At 40.1% G+C, this 23,064-nt stretch overlaps 1 protein-coding gene and 1 long non-coding RNA gene across 2 annotated transcripts; one reads left to right on the top strand and one right to left on the bottom strand.

Moving 5' to 3' along the window:
* Positions 1-36: 36 nt before the first annotated feature.
* LOC129603963 (uncharacterized) lies at positions 37-7,365 on the top strand. The gene is made up of 3 exons (XR_008694419.1): positions 37-170; positions 1,953-2,033; positions 5,497-7,365. It is a non-coding gene; the product is annotated as an uncharacterized LOC129603963 (long non-coding RNA).
* An 18-nt stretch (positions 7,366-7,383) lies between these two features.
* alg6 (ALG6 alpha-1,3-glucosyltransferase) lies at positions 7,384-19,248 on the bottom strand. The gene is made up of 14 exons (XM_029147558.3): positions 19,034-19,248; positions 18,746-18,830; positions 18,171-18,260; positions 17,979-18,067; positions 17,759-17,841; positions 17,502-17,566; positions 16,986-17,171; positions 16,170-16,305; positions 13,824-13,909; positions 12,448-12,532; positions 12,197-12,267; positions 11,301-11,369; positions 9,921-10,113; positions 7,384-8,201 (listed from the first exon to the last, which is right to left on the bottom strand). Exons 1-14 carry the CDS (start codon positions 19,113-19,115, stop codon positions 8,004-8,006), a joined length of 1,518 nt encoding a protein of 505 aa, XP_029003391.1. The 5' UTR covers positions 19,116-19,248; the 3' UTR covers positions 7,384-8,003.
* Positions 19,249-23,064: the final 3,816 nt, after the last annotated feature.

The following is a 23,064-nucleotide window of genomic DNA, read 5'->3' as shown; positions in this document are numbered from 1 at the left end:
CTCAAAATCAGATACCTATTTTATTTTAGGAAATTTGGTGTTTTGAGTTAATTTAGCAAGAAGCTCAGTTACGGAACTATATGAACAATAAGCGACGTTTAACACGAACTGTTTAAGCAGAGCAAAAGCGGCAGACTTTAAAGTTGGCATGAGGAAAATTTACAAATTCCGTAAGTATTGTATAATATATTTTAATTTCTTTGCTTCAGTGGTTGCGTAAAGGTAATATACATCATCTGTCGTGACTTAGTACTTCATAAATAGGGCCATAATCTTTCCTATTCTCATACACTGGCTGTTGGCGTTATTAGCTAGTGTTTGTGTTTGTTGTAATTACACCTCTGTCGGTTTTAACTTTTACTTTAAATACTGACATCACACAATACCTCAAACAATGTCATAAGTGTTTTGACAGGTGGTTAATCCCTGACAACACGTGTGACTTGATTGGGTTTTGTGTTGGCAATGTTAATGTTGTGACTTCTCAGTCTATATATAACCATAAAGATGGGCCTAATTGTTGTAAATCATTATTATTTCACTGACATTATTAGTTTTAATCTAGATGTTTTTTTAATGTACATTGGTGAGTTTTGTGTGTGTGTTCTTTTCACCCCTGTTACTCTGTTCAAATAGCAATTTATGAGGATTGGATTAGCCTGTAGTCTTTCTGCAATCCTTGAGATGTACATAATGAGGTTAATTTGTGAGATTACACTAAAATAGCAACCTCATATCCATGTTCTACTCAGCATTTATAGTTTTTACGTGTGTGATGGTTTCTCATCAAGCAAAACCGAAGTTATTACATGTCCCACAGACGTGTGCTGGAAAGGTGTGCACCTGAATTTTATTTCATTCATAGGTTCTTATTTTGCTAACAACCTTCACTGCTTGCTGTAGTTTTCAAAACACATTTCAAAGTCTGTGTATGACACAGAGTTATAGGGTGACAGTGAACTCTCATCTTTTTATGAGTTGCTATATTTCAATTGCCACACTTTCCTGATGGTTATAATGACATATCAGAATTTAATGACAGGAGACCCGGAATGACAGAGATCCATCACCGGCCAAATTATCAGTGATTTACATAGCACTAAAAATAGTTGTATAAAAGTCACTTAACACAAGAACCATTTCCTTAGCCAAGGCAGACATTTGGTGTCTGGTCCATCCATCAAGACAAGCATTAGTTTTGAATTTTATAGTGCTGTCAGTAATACATTACATGAGCTCAGTTTACAGTACATTCATAACATTCACTTGGTTATGTCATATTAGGGCCACAGCAGCATTTTAATTTAGTGTTTGTTTAATATTTAATGAAATAAATTTTGGAGAACGTGGAACTTCTAATGGCCAGATTGTAGTTTACAACACAGGAAGTTACAGCGCTTGTACTCTTTTGTTAACAAAGTAGCTCAAATTTGCCTTTTACTTTAAAGCCAAAAGAACAAGATAAAGCAAATTCTGGCCAAGTTTTAGCCTCAGTGCAGGCCTAATTATTTGCCCACCAATGGACATTAACATGGCTATTTAATAAATGATTGTAAGGCAGATAGTTTTGTATCTTTTATTATTACAGCCAGTCATGTCTTCAGTTTACTGTCAATATGTAATTCTTCTACCAGATCGGGCTTCTTAAGTTCCAAACTGAAACAATCAGTGAATTAATTTATCAAAGCCAGGAAAGGACTGAAGGAATTTTTTTTTATTTGGACTTAAATCTCAACAATAGGCGGAAATGTGTTTGTCTTCAGACTGAGCAATGATGGTTTTTATCACACACTGAATAATAATGTGTAAAATGAGTTTCCTTTTAGGACAGCTGCTTGTGTTTTTTCGCTGCTCAATAATTTTCAAGACTGTATTTTACCATTTGTTTTGCTGATTTTATTTTTTTGTGGTTTTCTTAATTATCCTCCTGGGTCTGTATTTTACTTTGGCAGCAGAGGGCAGCAGTCAACAAGGACGTTTCCTCAGTGGATTTTGGCTGATTAGGCGACAGCTAAAGGGACACAGAGAGCTCAGTAAGTACACAAGGAAACTTTGTTTTTAAATTGATTGTCTCAAAAAGGCATGTCCAAAATAAGGTTTATGGAATTTTACACAATTTTCCATTACCCAAAGTGAATAGAAAATAGATTTAACAACTCCTAATTTATATCTACTGGTTATTTGTGACATTAGAAATGCGTCACTCATTTCAGGTTAGACTCTTCATGTTTTTACAATATTTAAACTAATTCTAATGATGCATATGGGCATTTGGCATCAAAAGTTCTGTCATGTTCAAAAGGAAACAAAGTCCCAGAGAATTGCTGTCAAAGTAATAGTGTACAAATGTTAAACACGGTTTTAGTGCTACCAGCCCTGTCCTTTTTTTAAACGCTGGTGTGCTATTTTGCTATCATGCCATCAAGATAAACACACGCATTCACACCACAGGAAGAGGCTTTATGTCCACGTGAACAAAATCACAAGATCCGAGTGAAATTTGAAGATAAGCGTAGAACCTCAAGACACTCTTTCTCACATGGTCTCTGGCGTTTCGTGTTTTTTAATGAATTATAATTTTGCTTTTGGAATTTTCTTCCTGTACATGCTTAAAGATGCAGAACAGCTGGCAGTATTTCCATGTTATTTATAGTCACAATTTTTCATTGACAGCTTTCACCAAATGGTTTCATTGGACTGCTGTGTCTGTGACCTTATCTGTGCATTTGCTGCTCACTTTTTGCTTGTTCACTTGACTTTGGAGTCATAAGGAAAAGAAATGTCATGAGACGGTTTGATTCTTGATGACATCCCCATCTGCTTCTACTTCACGTGGCTTGATTTTTCCTGCATCTTCCCGAACAATAAAAATATAAATGGATGCTGGTTTGAGTTGCCCACACAATCGTGTGCTCTGCAACCTTTGGAGGAAAAACAACATTTTGGTATGGTTACACAAACAAGTCAAAGATTATATTTCTTCGGGAAAGAATTAATTTGATTATTTTAGGCACATATTGTGCCTGCAGCGGAGCAATTCTTGTGATCCAATCATACAATGGTGACTTGTAGAAAATGAATAAGGCTTATTGTCAGAAGGCGAGCTTGTTTTCCGATCAGGTTGTTAGAAATTATTTTAATTAGTTCCAGTGAGGGAGCTGAACAAACGTGATGCATTGTGAATCCACACCCCAGGAATGTCACATTTTTGTCACATGGTAGATCTGTGAAATTTATCAGGTTCGCATAAACCTCCTTACAACAACATACTTCACAGTGTGAAGGCAGAAGGCTGTGGGATAGAATTGGCTCTCTATGTGCACTGAGACACACATTTTAAGTAAACAAACTGTTATTCAAGCTGCTGAATAGTTCTGGCCTATATCTGCTGGGAGCATGAAATCCAGGCAAAGGATAATGAGTCCAGTATCTTGAAGCATGATTTTTTTTTTTCTATTGTAAAATGTTTAAGATCCACTCTGCTCTTCAAACTATACTGTAGGCCCATGTGCTAAATACAAATGAACTTTTGTTTTTTTTATGAGAGAGTTTTGTCATCCTGCAAGACTTCTTCTCGAGATACTGTAAGGCACTGAATTACAGATGGTAAATATGGTAAATAATTCCCTGATCTGACCAAATGTAAACTGTAATACAGATTACAGATTAAGTCTCACTATTCGGACAGGGAATTCTAGTCCTGCAGCCTCAGCTGTGAGGGTCATGTACAGCAAAAACAGATGAGCGAGCATGTGATGGTGTCAACACCACAGACATGAGATTTCATTGTGGTATTGTTTAAAACCAAAATGATGTAACTCCTGGTAAATGATCACTTGACATAGCTGCAGGTTCAGTTAATGGCATCATGTTAAATGTTGGTGTAGTGCAACAGTAACAGAAGGACAGAAAAGCCATCAAAAGTGTGAAGTTAGTTACTAGAAGATCATTAGCAGAAGTGGTAAAATGGACTTTCTCTTCTGTAAACTTTCAGTGAATAACATCCAGTTCTGCATGTTGACGTTCTGGCTTTCTTCTCCACTCCACCAAGGCAGCCGACACTGATTCCTTTTCTACGTCCTCCTCTTTCTTTCTCTCGCCCATTTTTCCTGGCTTGTCATCTCCTTCTCCACCCTTATGCTGCGATGGTTAAAAACTGCCTCTTTCCTCCGAGTGCTAGGAAGCGCTTACGACTGTCCTTTGAAGGTTAACAAAAGTTTCAGTAAGCATTCTAAAGAAGTCACTCCTGGCGAACAATCAGGCTTGGAGCAAGCATAAATCCTCTGGGCATAGTCACAGCGTTTCAAATGCCCACAGCACCTGTATGTGCTGATGACTACAAAATTGAAAAAGAAAGGCCCTAATAATTCTAAGGCAAGTTTCCCCTCAGCAGTAGGTATTGATTATTTGTGTGTAGTGAGAGATTTGGAAAATTCAATTAAAGGAGTTGTGCAAAGGATTCATAAATTCAGAGCCTCCGACCCGTATCCAGACATGGTTATGTTCTAAATCAATGCTGCACTTCACAATATATTTTCTTAGGAACATAAAAATAAATAACATTTAAACAGTTCTGCTTACTACAGAAACAGATTTTATTTTCTCTGAAGCTCTTTTGCAACGGCCAAGTACTGACTTGAGCACATCTTCAGGGCGCGAACATATTTTTATTGCAGTTTCTCCCATAAGAAAATCCTATATAATATGAATTTTGAACTGACAAAATGAAGGGAAAGGGGACAGATCAGCAGTGTAAAAATTGATCAGACTGGATGGGGCCGTGTTGGGGGAAGATTTGTATGTCGGCAGTAATGGGCTGTATTAAAAAGATTCCTTAAGACGCCATAAAAGTGATGGGACCACGTCGCAGGTCGGAGGCTGCTCCCAGACTCTGACGCATCAATCCTGGAGGGCTCACGGACAGATGCCACCTACTCACTGGGAGTTTTATGCTTTCTGATTGAGCACACGCTGCAATTAATGGAAGGCAGTCGTATATTGGTCTGTTTTGGTCATCTGGAGCCGCAGGTTTTCGATTGATACGGCGCGCTGCAGAGTATGCACTCCTCTTAGCTGGCGTTTCTGATTTACTGAACGTCACTGCTTTTCGAGATTAAATATTTTAATGCTGAATATAGTTGATTCAGCATCATGAAATACTGAATACCAAGAGTGGATCTGACTTTATACTATTTATTACCTTGACGACAACCCAAATTTAAGAGTACCAGCCATTTACTGTAATATAATTTTATAGTATTCTTAATATTAATTAATAATAAGAGAACTCTTGCAAATTACTATGGTCAATTAAAGTTACAATCATCAAATGTAACTTTTTTTTTCTTTTAACAACTGTTTTGCTAACGATGATCCGTCCATGAAACATGCTTTTGTTAACTCCCCTCCCTTTGTCTTGACAGTGATGCTGCTGTGTGTAATATCACTGGGTGCCAGTGGGGTTACAATCATGTTTTCCTCTCCCATATTCCCCAGGTTTTTGAGATCGAGGCATCTCGGCTGTTGACAGCTAATGGAATTGCTCTTGTGCGTATGATCCCACGGAGGCAAAAGCAAGTGATGAATGTGAAATCCGTGCTGTCAGTCGTGAGGCTGATGTGCCTCCGAAGCCGCCGTTCATTGGCAGAAGTGTCTGGAGCGGTAGGCGCGTGTCCTCCGACGTGTTAGACCCTGTCTACCTGCCAGAGCCTCTGCTTGGCAGCTGACAAATGTTGATTCTACATTAAGCACAATGCTGCAGCGCTGTGCAAATAATGTTCTTACGGATAGCGAGCCTCATCCCCTGTATGGCTAAAAGCATGCCATCCTCCCCAGTTTAACACCCTCTGAAAGTAGAGGTGGGGGCGCAAACTGTCTCGAACAACACAGTAGCCTCTTTATTTGGCAGCGCCTGGGAAGGCCGAGGCCTCTCGCCGCCCGAGTCGACCTAAGCAACAGCTGGTGTTCACAGCAACATTTCCTATTTCTGCCTAAGGTGGATCGTGTAACTCTCACTTTATCACCCTTAGAGGCCACGTGAAGGACAAAGCTAGCACACCCATAAACAAAACTAATGTTTTGATACAAGCCCCTCGGGGGACTGCTGGAGGAGTCCGTGGTGGTTTTAATACCCCCTCAGCAGTCCTCTGCACATTTGACCTATATCAACTTTTTAAGCCTATGAGGTGGGGTCCCATGCCGTTAGTCTGTCCTCTGACATGATTGACAATGAGCATGAGAAAGACACAGTGCCTTTAGAGTTTTTTTTGTCATCAGCACCGAGTTTAATATGATACACTGTTGACTCGCGGTGCCTCCGTCTAGTGAACCCTCTGAGCCACTGTTTTTTTCACTTAAGACCTTTAAATCAGGATCACTGTGTTCATATCAATACTGACTTAATTAATTCCCTTATTAGCTTTTTTATATATAGTTTTAAAAGTATATAAAAACATTATTTTTTAAATGCCATATTTACAACTAAAGCTTGTTTTAATTAGCAACTCATCTGAGTTTTTTTTTCCCCTCTTGACTAATATGTTAATATATTGACTAATATGTTAATATTCCTTTTCACAACTGAGATGCACAACATTTGCTAAACAGAATTTTCCAATAATATAAAAATGTTGTTCTAAAAGATCTATAACAAAGCACCATCGTCCATTAAGTGGTTTTCCTGGAGCTTCCCTTCGTGTCTTACGTTCCATTATTAGCTGTTCCTGTATTTTATTTCTTGGAAAGAAAAGAAAAAAATCCTATTTTCCTTCATATTCCTAAACGAGCTGCCATGGTTATACAAACATGTGTAAGAAAAGGTCAGACTAATACCCTTCACACCGTTTCTGATTGGCCTTTTGTGTTTATGTCCCATTGCAGCAACAGTTAACTCTGATCTCGGGCTCCTATTTGTCCCCGTGGCCCATTACTGGCTCCCAGCCCAGAGTGTCAGATGCACAGGCAACCTGTACTGACCTGATAACATTTATAGATGTAATGGATTTTTTTATGCCTGTCATTAACTCGCTCAAAGATTGGAGAAAGAAATTGCTTGTACCTTATTCTGTGGTATTTCAACTTTATAGCATTATGTTCAGATATGTCACCTTCCATCATCCATTTTAGGGCCTCTCCTGTCACTGGTTTTGTTTTAAATGTACAGGTCTTTTGTCCAGGGCCCTTGTAGTATCCAGGACTTGTAATGAATATTTAATGATGTTGAGTAAAAGCTTATAAAAAAAAAGGATATAATTTTGTCCAATTATTGGTTCTGTCTTTTCCAGACAGTTAGGGGTGATTTAGCAGAACACTTGGTTGATGTAGACAGTTTTTATGAAGCTGCTTCAAATAAAATCATTTAACAATGTGGCGATAACGCTAATGTTCACTTTGGATTCCTGAAAAAATTTATTTATATTCCCAAAAACAAAGTTTGTACAAAATAACTTCAATGCATAAAAATACAGTAGAAAACTGTAAAGAAAACTCAAAAGCATACCTGAGTACATCACCATTAGTCAAGTCACAATGTGAAGTGTTGGTGGAAAAAAGTAACATGACGCTAAACATGTGATGAAACGCATCATCATCCCCAACCTGGCTTTAAATGAATGAACATTTACGGCCACAAGTGTTCCTGTTACTGTGGACCCCTCATTTAGAATTCAGATGTGTAGGCTGCGCACAGCTTGTTAATTCTGATGTTGCCACATAATCCTTACAATCCAGTCATCCAAAAGGACAGGACAACGAAAAGAGTCGTCCAAGCGAAAAGTTAGAGCTTGAGCACTGAGACGAGGAGATTGTGTTTTCAGTTGGTCCAAACTAGAAAGTTCTTTCTCAATTGGCATTTTGTAGCTTTCTCAAACAAGATGCCTTGATAATTGTGTGCTTTATGTATGTTACATGATGGCACAAGTAAAATTCTTCTTGCACATTACAAGCACAAGGCCATGTAACACAACCTTTTGGAATCTAAACCTCTCAAGCCCCAACTTTGGCACTTAGTTGTTCTTCTTCTGGCTCCTTTTGCTTGGTGGCCCACTGAACTGGACAACGTTGAAATACACAAATGCTCCAGAGAAGTGCAGGAAAGCAGTAGTAGACACCAGCACAGGAAACAAGTCAGGCAGATGAGGTGGAGGGACCAGAAGGACACTAGCGATGCTGAGACCAGCCATGGACGCAATGCTGACATAGAACTGCAACAGACAGAAACGATGTGGTTATTAGTCAAATGACAGCATAGACGTGGGGCTAAACAATGTGTCTAAGCTCCCTTTTAAAAATAACCATCACCAGGTGAAGTTAAAAGGGAGCTGAAACCTAACATAATGGTAAAGGATGGAGGGTATGTGTGAAAACAAACAGCTTTTAGTCACATTGAAATTTTTGCCAAAGCTGCAGCAGTTGTAATTCAAATTTTTAAAAGCTTGAGGAAAACCTACTTGTTTTATTGACAAACTGTGTGATAAAGCCTTGAATCAATATTGGCATGGAAGAACGGATTTAGGCCCCAAGAACTTCAACTAAGGAAACTTGGCAAAGTGATTTAAAATTTGTTAAATTCTTATTCATCCTAAAGGCACATGCCTGTTTCCAATATCACTTCCCTGCTCCATCTTAGCAGATTGTCCTTTTTAAACAGCTGGTGTTACCGGAGGGTTTTAGCGTGGACTGTGCCTGAACAAACCCCAATTTTTACATAAACCCTGTTTTCCTAGTTGGCCTTTGGAGCACAAAGAGTCTAATGATGCGATACATGTTTTAGGGACAAACCTCGGGACATCTCATCCTCTGTATAGTGCAGAAATACCCATTTTTTTGGATAGAAAGCTGCTTTATCTGTGATGACTGTATTGATATTCCATACCAGGAACAGTTGGTCATAAAGCAATGAAAAGACTGGGCACCTCAGGCTGAGAACAAACTGTTAGCTTTCCCCGTACTTTTAAGTGTGATTATACTGTCAAACCAATGAATTGTTTAATTTGAAATCAAATTAGTCATTTGAGAGGCGCTATTAAGAAAAGACAGACGCACAGCAGCACGGTGTCAATTAGGACCCACAAAATGACCTTTTGCCTTGTAACCGAGCTGAGAGTGAGACCATTCGTGTGTCTATTTGGGCTTTATGACCCAGAGATAAGTCAGTCAGTAATGCAGAGGAAACACCTAATGCCCACACCCACCTTCACCACCCCAGACCCATGAAACCCTATCGCCATCATCATGGCTTGCTATTTATGCTGCTTGTGTAAATAAATATATCTAGGCAAACCTGTGTTAATGACACGCGCTATAAAAAGACACCTTCCCTTAATCTCTGACACCCTACCGGTGCCCCCATCGCTAAGGGCCGGTGCTGCAGCCACTTCATAGATTTTGGAAACTTAAATAAGTGATAAATAATTCTTTGGCTGGCTGTGGCTTTCATCCTTGGACAGCTTAGACAGCTTACAGTGGCACATGAGCTTTATTTATACAGTTGGGTAGATCCTCTCACACGGTTGCAATTTGGGTCCAGTGACACTCGGGTAAAGACCATCTGGGACCCTGAAATCAGCGTTCATCTAATTACAAAAGCTTTAACGGTGACGACCAAAGGAGCTGAGAGTCACATCTGTTGCACCAGTTCTCAGCAGGCCTGTATCTGCTCTACCTGTTTGTGTCAGACATGCATGGACGCTGACCAGTTAAAAGTATTTAATAGTACCTTTACTATCTAATACTGGTAACTACTACTGAGTACTACAAAACATGTCAAACAACTCTATCTCCACCCCTTTACAGCAATAATAGTTACACATTATTTCACATGCAGCATGGCTGGGAAGCTGAAATTACAATATTAGCACTCCCACTTGTTATACACTTATTTCTTTACACATACTGTTGCCGTATCCAGTATTGATACTGACCTTCCATCTTACTACACAGGCCAGGTCCACTTTGGGTAGGCAGAAAAACACCCTGCGGTAGGGCCTCAGTCTCAGCTCTTCCTCTGAAGAGTGCTCGAGCGCTGACAGTAGATAGATGCTGAAGTAGAGGAAGGCCAGCGAGGTCACAAAGTAGGGCACCAGTAGACCGTCCTTTAGAAACAGGGGCAGCATGCTGCACAGAGGGAGACGGGACACACGGAGTATTAATCCAGATAAACACTAAACAGTAGTTATGTCAACAAATAGCTTCAAAAAACACTAATAAATATGGAAATTGTTTAAATACACGCGCGCACACACACACACGCACGCACACACACTATTTAGCCATGACAAACAGTACTTCGATGTTTAGTATCATGTTTAAAAGAAGGGCAACAGTAAACCACATAGCTTTTATCCAACAGGCCTGCACAAGCTTGGTGTCCCCTGAGGAGAGATGGCTCGGACGTTCATGCCAAACTTATCTTAGTTTAGCAGAGGGGCACGGACTAGAACAACAGTTGACTCATAGTAAATCGCATCACCACAGCTTGTAAAAACCTATCCGCTCACAACAAACCGTTCATTCTGGTGCTGCGCTCTGACAATAAAGCTCCATTCACTAGGAAATAGTTTAGCATTTTTTAGAAATACATACGTCTTTAATTTGAAACATACTGGCTGCATTTTGTGCTCCTAGAATCGCTCATGCTCAGCAATCGTTCAGCCAATTATGAAAACAAAAGATGTATTTTTTTTTAAGAGGCGAATCCTGCAGAGGGTGCAGATTATGTGAAAGTCCAGGTCAGACTGTACTGAGAGATGGCTCCAGAATGACCTCCTGTCCCTACACAACACACACTTAGGGAAAAGGCATGCAGGCTATGCTATGTAATCCCCACATATCCTTATACTAAACCACACACACAACAATTAGTGCTGCCGGAAGAATTTAACAACAGCTGGTGAAAGTTAGACGAAGCATTTGCAGCACTATTTGTCTTTTCCATTCCTGGTCCTCAGTTCAAACCCACATCACAGATCAATTTAGCTTTTTAGGATTATTTCTTTGGCATTTCTCAGCTGGTACTTACAAGTGGGGATAGACAGAGCAGACTGGAAGGGAATGCATGGAGAGTTATGTGCTGTATGTGTGTGCTGACCTCATCATTTGCCACAGTATTACCATCTCTATAGGTAAAAAGTAATAGTAGTAAGACTAATAAGACTAATAAAAGGTCTGATCTAAAGGCTCCTGCAAACACCCTGAATAAAAAGCTTTTGTTTTCATGAGCAACCCACGTATCATTTGTGTTTAGTTAGTGGTGTGCACTCTGAATGTGATGGGGATCGCGCCATAACACACTGTAGTCTTACCTGAATGTCGAGGCCTGCAGGAACCAAATACCCATGAGGGGAAGGTCGCTCAGCAGGAGGCACACTGGTCTAGAAAGATCCAAAGATGGCGTCATAATCATTGGTTCAAGGAATTTTCATTTAACAGTAGAAAAGGAGTTAAGCTGCTTGAGGTCATTGTGATCAGGCATATGAATCACAACCATCATGTTCTGTGCTGTAACAATCCCCAGTACATGTATGAAAATGCAACTTCTCCAACTTTTTAACATCTACAAAAACAGCCCACTTGCGCACTGGGTTGTTGGTGTTGGTACTAGTTGCACTCTGCTCCGAGGGGGGGTACTTTCCACCGGTCCCTGAGCCCATAATTACAGCCAGTGCTCTTTGGCGATACTGTTACAGCCCAATAATTGATCCTGCGCAAACAACACCGCGAGCTGCTGCCTGCCATTCTTTCCTAATCCCTGGACATGCATTACTGATTGATTCAGGGGGACAGGTGGGAGGTATAACTCAATAGTTAATAAAGCAACAATCTACGCTAATCTAGATTAATAGATGAGCCAAGATCTAGGAGCTAAATCCCTTGCTGTCAAATCTGCCCAATGCGTCATTGTCTAGCTTCAACAGCTACTGCTCCACACATATGGAGGCAGTGATGCTTTTGTGGCTGCGCAACACCAAGTGCGCTGACAGAGGTGAACAACCTTTCCGTTAACAAGTCTGCACTGGCCGTCAAAGGCCCTGACACTACAGCAGGAAAATAATGTCACCTTAAGAAAGTGACAATCTGCAAAGGAACTTTGGGAAGGTTCTAGCAGTGATGGAGCAAATGGTTTCTTTAAGACCAGAAACTTATATATTTGAGATATCTGTTTCAGCCCTGCAGGAAAAAGTATGTTGTATGTACTTACAAGGCAGCCAAGAGGATAGATTTCTCATGGACTTGATAGGAGAAGAGAAAAAATGCCAAAGACGAATTAGCCTAAGAGTGAAATTAATTATCAGTATAACAATTGAAACATGTAACAACAACACTTGATAGTGAGTATTAATTACTATTATTAATAGTAGTAATAGTATTAATAGACTATTCAAAAACATTCATTTGAAACTAGACATGACTAATTTTACATTATTGGATTAACAGGTTGTGGAACCTCACCAAGGCCAATTTAAACTGCCAGAAGGTCGGCTTTGTCAGAAGTCTGACAGAGGAGGGTAGGACTGCAAGAAGGGTGCAGGCCAAACTGGCAAAACAAATGAAACACAACACTTAGAATAACCCTCATCATCAGTGCCATCAAAAGCAGAACAAATCCTGAAAACATCCCATGAGACAATCTGTGGAAAAACATACAGCAAAGGGAAATCAATATGGAAGTAAAATAATTAAATGCACAAAATTCTGAAAAAAAAAAACCATAGACTTCTCTGCGGTTTGTACATGAGTTAATAACAAGATGAGACTCTGTCACAAGTTAATCTGAATTTGTCATCATGGGTAAACAATCTGCCACCAAGACCCTGGTTCTGTGGGACATGACCAAGATCTGGCCCCTTCTCAGGTTTGTAGACTTTAGGTTAACACTTCAGTTGTCACCTGCTGTGGGCAGAGGCACCATCTGCACAGTGAATGCATAGAAATAATAATAATAATAATAACAATCTCTGTATCTGAGATTAAAAACAGGTAATTAGATAAAGAGGCAGAACAGTGACTATTAGTAGTAGTAAAAGTAAGAGCAGTAAATGGGCAGCGTGTATGAATGTAGGGCAGGGGTTTGTGTTCCAGAAGGACGTGGATCGCGTTTCACAGCTGATTCATTCTATGTACGCAGTACACCCACGCCAAAGTATTTAGCAATCCAGCCGCTGTGCCAAAAAGACACAAGTGGTTTTCATTTGTTTGAAATACACTGGAGCTAAAGGAGTCCAGCTTGATCCCCAGACTCAGTCTGGCACAAACCACCTATTTACTGTGCTGGGTTACGTAAGCAGAGTCCACCATGACACCATTTCGGCATTGGTGTCTTTTTTGTATTACAACTGAACAGTTTCTCAGCTTCTGGTCAAAATTAATTTTCCAGTTACTTTTGTGGGATGTAGGCAGAGACACGGGACACGGGACGCGGCCGTTTAATGCCGTGCCTGGAGCTCAGTGTCTCTGTGTTGACCCACCGGATCGCACTGTTCATTTGTTTCTGTCACTCATTTAATAAGACTGTCATCTAATAAAGCACATAATGCTATCAGGTTGATTTGCTCTGCTATATCTGTGTATGACACATGCTCTGGTAGTTCCTTGCAATTTAAACCCTTGTCACCACATTTCCAAAAACAGCTGTGACTTCATGTTCTGAGGTTCCTCACAAGATGTTTCCTTAAGGGATGATCTTATTTCCAATCTGCTGGATCACTGTGTTCATTCCTCTGGGCATGCTCCGCTTTCCCAGGAATACAAGAGAAAGGAGGGAGGGAGTGGTGGAAAGAGACACGGATGACGAAGGCTAGAGCTTGTTAGTTAGATGGAGGGATTACCTGAGGTAGAGCTGCGAGTCACTGGACAGAATGGATCTGATCTTTATCACAGTGTTCAAGCTGCACCATGCGTTGGCCACCTTATCCTGAGCAAATACACAAGCAATACTGGGGTGAATTACAGAACAGACGGACACACTCAATAGGCTGTGTAAATAATTCAGCATTACATTTTAAAAGGCAAATAAGTGGCACAGCTTTCACTTATTGTAGAAACTCCTTGGTTAGTTGATATTTACACGTAACCCTCCAGCATAATTAACTACAGAGTAAGAAAATATATGAAAACACAAGGATGTAAAGTTAGGGACAAACTACAGTTCACTCCCTGGATTATTGGCTTTAGCGGCCCATGTATTTGTCAGCAACTCACTTCGGGTTCTTGTAACACTAAATACCAAAGTTTTGTATTGTTGAGGCTTTTTAAACCTCACCCCTAATTGCAATGCTGTAGAAGGTATGCTACAACTTTAATGCCGACCTACAAGCACTTGGAGTTCATAAACTGTGAGATCATGAGGAGGGTGTTGCCCAGCGACTCAGTTGATTTAAGTGTTTAAGCAGTTGCGCAGGGATCAGTTGAATCCTTAGCCTTCAGAAACGTTCCTAGATCAGCTTCACGTCCACCACTGTGGAACCTCACTGTGTCCCAGTCTAGAACAACTATTTCTGGGCTCATCTGTGCTACAGCTGCTCACAGCACTGCACAGCTGTGTGGATCCTAGTCAGCAGCTCTGGTTCCTCCAATGCTGTGTTGTCTCAGCCTCATTCCTCCATCTTTCTCCAAAATACCCCTACGGGAATTTTTCTGGGCATCGCAGAAGTCGACATATGACCAAGGATGGGGGGGGGGGTGTTGTCAAGAGCAATGTGGATCCTTCACCTGTAAGCGAGCATGGAATTTCACAGAGAGAAGCATTTGGTGCTGATTTTGTAGGCAGGCTGCAACATGAGATGCTAGAATGCAGCTCAATGGGTAAACTTACAACTGCTCCTTCTATGAAGCCGCCGAGACCACCAGCCCCCCCCCCCGTCTCCTTGTCCAAAGCTGCTTATGTGCACAATTTGTTCATGGCGTCCTGCCCCGGCAGCCTCTCATGTTGTCGTCATGGGGGGGTGTAGTGTCGCTCACACCCTGTGTATTATATCTGCATCATTTCCTTCCAGCAAATACTACAGCAGTGACCGCTGCCACAGTAGAATGTCCAATTACTTCTCACATCTATGACACCTTGGAGTAGGTGCCATCTCAAGGACTAGGACAAAAGCGGAGGGGGGCAGAGGGGGACGCTGGCCTCTGAGCAGTCAGTCATATTTGAACACAAAAGCAGACACTTACTAAAGCTCTGCTCTTTACACCACAACATCCTACACGGTGGAAGTGTTTTTAAAATCTATTTTTCTTTTTAAACTGCCGATTTTTTTCGTTATTACGACTGCATGATCACACCGTATGCATGTGCGTGTGTGCTATAAAACAGCCGAACACACTTATATGTAGGTCAGTGACAGTTGTTGGATGTGCTCTGATACACCTTTAAGTGTACAGTTGGCCCCACTCATCAGTCCATATGGTTAGAACACGGCCGTGCTATGTAGTGCTGAAAACACCCGGGCTATAAATTAGTTAGATTTATCTGCAGGCTCCTACTGTACATTGCAAACTCCAACACCTCCCAGAGATAGCGTGAAAATGATCTCCTGACCTTTCACCATTTTATTCCACTGTTTTCTTTGATCCTTGAGAGTATCCATTTCCGACTGGCTAAGCACTGGAGGGCAGAGGGGTGGTTTACCATAGTGAGAGTATGGTAACAGGCGTCTCACTCAAGTTGGGTGTGCTTCATGTTACAAACATAACCCCTTAAAAAAACATTAAATGAGGGCTTTGACGCAACTAATCCTGCCCAAGTTAAAATGACCAATAAAGTAATTACCCAGAAACAACAGCAATTATAAGTGGTTTTCTGTTTCACTAAATCATCATTTAGAAAATTATTCCTGTGTATCGCAAATGCCCAATTTTACAAAAATTTCGATTTTATTATAATGAAACCTAATACTGCAACTGTTACAGAAAATAGTGATTTTAAATTAAAGAAACAACTTGAACCAAGCTGTCAAAGATAGAAAAAATTATCAAATTGATATGAATATTTGAAGTTTACTGTAATTATACTACAAATGTATGTTAAATTCTTAGTCATGATAAGTTTAAAATGTTCAACTTTTTAAAATCACTTTTTAAGAGTATTTGAAATTTTATTATGTAGTATTATGTAATAATAATAATAATAATAATAATAATAATAATAATAATAATAATAATAATAATAGCCTTTATACCTCAAACAAGCCACGAGCCACGGGAAAGATCCTTCTAACCACCTGCAAGGCCCGGTCAGGGTCAGACAGGAAGGGCAACCAACAGAGGGCAAAAGTCACCAACACTGTTACAGCAATTCTCGCCAACAGAACAAACCTACATGGAGGGAGTCATACAGAAACACACTGAATAGTTCAGAGAGCGAGAAGGTAATATAATAATGAAAATAATGAAAGCCATTCATTGCACACTATTCAAAAAATAATTATACAAAAAATAATTTAGGTTTTTGACACAAGCGTGTACATGAAGTATGTCCATAACTGTCGGGATTCCTCAAACAATTAGTACGCACTGTCTGCAAGTCCTAAATTTGGGCGCTGACCCTTGCCTTGAGGAATGCAACGAAAGCCATGCATCAGCTGAAAGTCTTTGGTGGAGGTCTGGATCTCTTGTCAGCTGTAACTGTGAAGCTGCCGGTTAAGTTGCACACACAGGCATAGCTGAGGAGTTTGGGCATGGTGAGAGTGTCATCTGGACATATCTTACCCCTGGCCCTTCTAATCCAGCTCTGCATTTGCTACTAAATGCCCTTGGTACATTGTTACTAGATAAACAGACACACTAGTAACAGCATCCAGTCTGATCACTTCAGTCCTTCTGTGGATCTTCACGTAAAATGTGACACTTAAAAAAATGACCTTTGGCCTTTATACTATTGGTTTCTCAGCAGCATACTGTTGCTCTGTACACTGTTGTTATGTCATTACTAAATTATCATAGTAAAACTGTATAGGAACAAGTAATAAAAACACAATTATCAAAGGAAGACTCACCCTCTCCCTATCAATCCCAGTTTGATGCACTTCCCCAGCAGATAGCAGAAAAACGGCAGAGCATGGTACAGCTCCATTTGTTTGTAGTTGAGAGCCAGGCAGAAGGCCATTGAGCCCAGAGCATCCCAGCCCAGACCCAAAGCCACAACTCCCCACAGGGAAAAGCCCAAGCTCACTCCATTGTACCTGAGGCCGTTAAGGTCAATACTGTGGCTCCATGTAAATCATGATGCTTGTATTGGAGCCAAAAAATGAAATATTCTAATATAGAACAAGCAGCATAGAAAATAGGGGCTGTGTATATCAGTACAGTTACTGTGTACAAGTTAAAGCTTTAAACATTTTTCTATATAATCACACAATTATGTTCTTACATTGTTTAACTTATACTGATACTGTGTCTATAAATCTGCAAATTTACCATGCCATTTACATGCTACTTTGTAATCCAAGTTTTAAAAATAGTAAGGATCTTGTAATGGTAAACAATGGTAGAAACCTTTACATAAAAGATACTGGAAATGGCCATAGTCAATGAGAATCAGTCCTGGGTACAGCAGGAAGCAAAACATAGTGGAAACCTGCAGAAAGAATTGTTAAGTTGTTAGAAGATAAATGTAACTAAAATCTGAGGACAGTTACTCGTATAGAATGAATCAGAGGATCGACAGTTTATAACTATTTGCTTGTGACATTTGCAGTTTAAAAGACCCATGCAGTTGTGTGTTTTCCGGGATACAAAACAAAAAGGAAAATTCATCTGAGTATCTTACCTTTTTCTTAGAGGATCCATCAGTCAGATATAAACAATACAAAACCACAGCAGGGATATATATCAACACATCTGCAATAAGGACTGAAAAAGAAAAACATTCATTAAAATATATCTACCATAATTGCAACAGTGAATAATACAAATGTTTACACATATGACATGAATTTCTCATCACGTGTACTGAGGGAGTGATCTGAATCTGCTTATTTCTGCTGTACCTGTAGCTCTCATGAACAACTTGTGTGCTGGACTTTCATAACCTCTGGATTTGTGGAGCTCCACCCATTCAGAATTTATTCTCTTTGCTCTGCAGGAAATCATACATGTCCAAACCACACAACCCAAAATAAATTGTTATTGTTATTGTCACGTAGTGCAAATATAAACACAATACATGAAATATTGCTCACATGTAAGCACAGATCCAGCTGTGATACGCAGTCAGAGGGGGATAGTCAAGACCCCAGTAGTTCAGTTCATTGTCAGTGGTGTTGAAGTACCTGTGGAAGTACAAATATTTCACTATATATTTCTTTTGAAATTCGCTAGACTATTTACATATGTAAGTATAAAACCACACTAACTCCGCAACTTTATTGTGTTTAACCTGTACACAGTACACATTTAAAATAACTATTGATCTAAGTACAAAGTTGGGACAACTAAATTCTAATAGCTGTCTCTTAGTCTGTAATAACCATTTTTGTACCAATAAATATAATCAGAAAATAAAGGTCATATACCATACAAAAAAAAATATTCTCTCAAACTTTACCAATACTAAGTACTTGACAAATAAATGTAAGGAAAGTAAAACATGAGTTGTAATAATATCAAGTGGCATGAATGAATGCATTACTCATGTGTCATGTGCATATCTATCAATCTGTCCATGCATTACATTACAAAAGCTTTAAGAGCTCGTGTGCTCCCCCTTTCATGTTCCGTAGCGCCTGACTAAGCTTGGTGCTCCTCTCAGACTGACCATTCCTGCAGAGGGAGGTTGTAGGTCACCTCCTGCCAGTGTCTTTGAGCTTCATAGTCGCCAAACATGGGTGGTTTCCCCGCCCCTGGAGAGACACCAGTCAGCTGTTGTGACTTTAAGCTGACAGAGAAGATGCTAGTAGACACGATACACAACAGAGCAGCCCTGGTAGCATGCTAGCAGCCACGCGTTGATAACTAAAAGTAATATAACTCCAGTAACAAATGCAGCGGTGTAGTGAAGGGGGTTGTGACTCTGCGTGCAGCATGTTAGCATTAAGCTACCTACCTGAATACGAATTAAACGAAACGCCCCATCTTATAACAACGCCCAGCAGAACACAGATAGAAACGAGACTCCAGGTTTGCATAATCTGGCCGTTAAAATTAGCGTTTAGCGTAAAACTTGGGTAACAAAGAAAGAAACGATTCTTCAAATTCAATCCATTCAAGACAGGTTTACGTTGTTCCGGTACACGTCATCCCTAGAGGCTCCGTTTCGCCCACTGATTGGACAATGCGGGCTGACGCAGGCGCAGATGACTATGGTGTGTTTGGGAACATTACGAAAAAAGGACAATCACTTTTTATGGAGCAGCTAAATAAAAAAAACTGTAAAATTATTGATAATACTTCTTGACAACTTAAAAAAACATGAAATCTTTAATTATTACACCTAATGTGATCAAAGACATCAGGGAGGAAGTCTCGAGCTCTTTGTGCTGTGAACTTACCTAAGCCTGATAATATGCCACAAAGGAGTAGAGAATCAGTTGTCTCTTGTGTAACTAGTTTGTAACCTTCTGTATACAGATGAGTGTGTGGATTTAACTGCCTCCCCTCATCCTCCCCTCACAGTGTAAATCTCAGCCTGGGGGCATTTTCTCCTCTCTGACCTTTTCTTCTGTTGATACCATCGTCTTTGTTCCTAAGGTGTTGGGATTTGTTGGGTGAGACACATTCCTTGTGGTTCCTGCATCAATTATGCATAAATAATAATAACCTCGGACAACTGCTGATTTGCAGTGACAGTTTCATTACAACGGCACCAGCCTATAACTCACCGGTATCCATTAGTTATTAATGCCTGGCCACGCCAGCTTTACTTTGTCATTTATTGCTTCATCTCTATGCCTTTTTAAATATTCAGTAACTGCTGTACCTACATTTACTGTCTGAGATCTCCACCCACAAGAAGGATGTAGCTTGTGGTGAGCATGACCTAGTTATTACAGAGAGATGGGTCCTGCTTGGCAACGTCACTGTAGTGTATCATGAAGTGAAGTTTGCTGTAGAAAGTCAAATTTGATCTTTTCTGCTTTTAAGAACCGTCTAAGTTAAAATGCTGCTGTCTGTTGTCTCTGAGGTGGCTATTTTGTGAGTACTAATCTGTGATGTGCTTCAGATCCTGTTCAAATGTAACTCATACCTGTGAACAATGACATGGGATCACAACTCAAACCTATTTATTCTCCCGGACATTGTGAAAATGCTGATGTTTTACTCATTCGTTTGGTTTTACATGCCGTATCTCAAGACACTTAACAATAGTATTTGCATGAATGATTCAGACATTTGGCTGATTGTAAACGCTTTAACACGTGAACTAATAATACAGGAGTGCATTATATTAAAAAATGGTTCTAATCTTTTAGCCAAAAATATTGGAATAAGGGAGAGTCTAGAGTCTCCACCAGTACAACTCCAGCAAATACTGTGTCCTCAATAATAAACATATAATTATCACCTTTTAGGCAGCTTCAATTAAAACTGACAAATTATAACCATGCAATGACAGAGTGGCTGTATTGTTCGTTATTTGACCTCACAAGTGCACAGGTACCTAATAAAGTGGCCAATAAGTGTAGGATGAACAATACATCCAATCAGAAACCAATGAGAAGTTGTACATCCTCACAGTGCAGATCAAGCTTTATTTCGGAATTAGTTATTTCAAACAAATCATTTTACTTTTTATTGTTGTTTAATAATTGTTTCCTGAGATTTTTAAAAAGTCTAAACAAGACCCTTTCTGTGTTTTACACAACAACCTGTGATGGTAACCTGATATGCTGAAGCCAGCTGTATATAACGACAGGTCCATAAACACTGACCTTCAAGACATGCATGATAACTAGACATATATAACAAACATACAGGCTCATGCAAAATGAGGTGAAATCATGCTGTAGACTCAAAATTGTGCCATTAAAGCAAAAAACACACGCAGTCTTTGCAACATCCAGTGAATGTAGTCAATTCCAACTATGTTCCTAGAATATGTTTGAATTTATTGTACACTAACGTAAGAAAATCAAACCTGTATTGTAATATTATTCATTAGTTGATAAGGTAAGATATTCATTATCACGGAAAAAAACAGTTTAAACCTTAACATTATTTAATTTGTTGGTAAGTCTAAATTGTATAGAATGCGTCAACAGTGAAATCCACGCTGGACTTGTGGACTGTCGCTTGAGACCAATATAGACCGTCTGGTAGAGCTGTGGGAACCGCGGTCCAGACTTTTCTCCACCACTGAACCAGCAGGTGCAGCTGCAGGTCTCACTGAGTGTCCGACGTCTGCTCTGCAAAAATATTCGACGTGAGAGAAAAGAGCTGTTGAAACAAAACACAGCTACTGTGTTGCTCTGGTGGATTTAAACGAGGTTCAGGGAGCCATTTGCATTATACTTAAATATACTTGAATTTATACGTCAAAATAAATTAACATACTTTACTTTAACGGAACTAAAATGTTAAGTGCCATCAGTTGAATTTCGACGCTGTATTTTAACGCATATGCAACCGAATAAACCAATTTACTTTGCAAATAATTGCCGCTGTCGCCCCAGATCTATCACAGGCTTATATGTTGTACGGTCATTTCTGATTATTGATCAATTAAATAAAACTGGTAATTTGGAGTATTTTAGATTTTACGTTGCAATTTATTCCATAGCTATAATAAAGGTTTCCTTTATTTTGCCGGGTGGTGTCACTTAGCGCCCCCTAGCGGCCGCCCTGTCCTCCTCCTGCTCCGAGGCGGTGTCAGGCTGCAGCATCACCGGTGCAGCGCATCACACCAACACGCGCACGACACTGAGACATCAAACGGGGAGCTGCACGGGCACATGTGCGTGCGCGTGCATTTGCACTGCAGGCGCACTCTCCTCCTGTGACACATGAATGCGAGCCTGAGAGTTTGGCTGCGGGAGCCGCGCTTTGTGGAGGCTGAACCTGGATCTCCGCCGCACATGCCTCGCACAAGCTATGACGGAAATAAATCAGTGATATGACGCCAGGCTGGAAGCGCGTTAACCAAGCGCGAGCGCTGCCTCTTCCAAATATTTAAGGTATTCAGCGGGAATTGGTTTCGTTCATCCCAAGGAGACGCTGCTGTTGACAACGTGTCATTTTGATTCCCCCCATACACGTGTAATTAAAGCGAAGCTGCCTGACTGTGGCCTGAGATTGGCCCCGGGAGTTGCCTGGATGTCTCTTTCACAGCCACATTAAACTGTATGAATATTAAATAGCCCACCTCTTTAATTTATAAAGCCAGAATCAAAATATGAGAGTAAAACATATAAAGCAGCGGATGTAGGAACTCAATTACAGGTGGTTCGCGTTCACAGATTTGTTTCTTATTTATGTCTCAGTGGAGGAGCTAATGACGTGCTTTGTTATTTTGACAACAAAAATAATTCAATAACTCAATGTTAACACAATACAGGACCCTAATACTGGGCTGCCGTTGTAATAATCGTGCTGGACTAATGGTATTAATGAATGTAGTCGGTATAAATGCCACGGTGACATTGGAGAAGCCTTTTGCATCATCAGCACCTTCTTCGGTGTCTGAAAGTGAATTGAAGCACAGAGAGAGGCTCCTTCCTCTTTCCCATGGGGATCAGATAAATATACACCCTCCCTCCCTCCCTCCCCCCTCACGCGCGCGCACACACACACTCTCACACACCATTTGCTGTTTGTGTAAAAGTGATTAGCCAGACACAACTGCGAACCTGTTACCTTTATAGTAGCCAAGCCAGAATATCTTGTAAAACGATACGAGCGCTGATGTAATGGTAAATTAAAAGGTGTCCAAACTGTGACCTCCACTCAGGGATCACAGTCAGGACAACAACCATAAATACACTTTACGAAATATTTACACTATTTTATTATTGCACTCTCTGCATTAGTAACTAAAATGCCAGTCTACTTAAAAACTTTGTGATAATATGTAAATACTCGGTGTCGATTTCACGATTTTTTTACCCATTATAATACATTTTTTTATGTAATTACTTTCAC

This window comes from Betta splendens, chromosome 4, assembly GCF_900634795.4.
Source record: "Betta splendens chromosome 4, fBetSpl5.4, whole genome shotgun sequence".
Lineage (NCBI taxonomy): Eukaryota > Metazoa > Chordata > Actinopteri > Anabantiformes > Osphronemidae > Betta > Betta splendens.
The sequence above is the reverse complement of the archived record's forward strand: the minus strand, read 5'-3'. Positions and strand labels throughout refer to the sequence as shown.

Excerpts from the sequence above, each read along its gene's own strand:
- alg6 (XM_029147558.3), bottom strand. The coding sequence starts at position 19,115 with ATGCAAACCTGGAGTCTCGTTTCTATCTGTGTTCTGCTGGGCGTTGTT. Across the intron at positions 18,068-18,170 it reads AGCTGGATCTGTGCTTACAT|AGCAAAGAGAATAAATTCTG; the intron begins GTGAGCAATATT and ends GATTTCCTGCAG. Across the intron at positions 17,842-17,978 it reads GTTGTTCATGAGAGCTACAG|TCCTTATTGCAGATGTGTTG; the intron begins GTACAGCAGAAA and ends TTTCTTTTTCAG.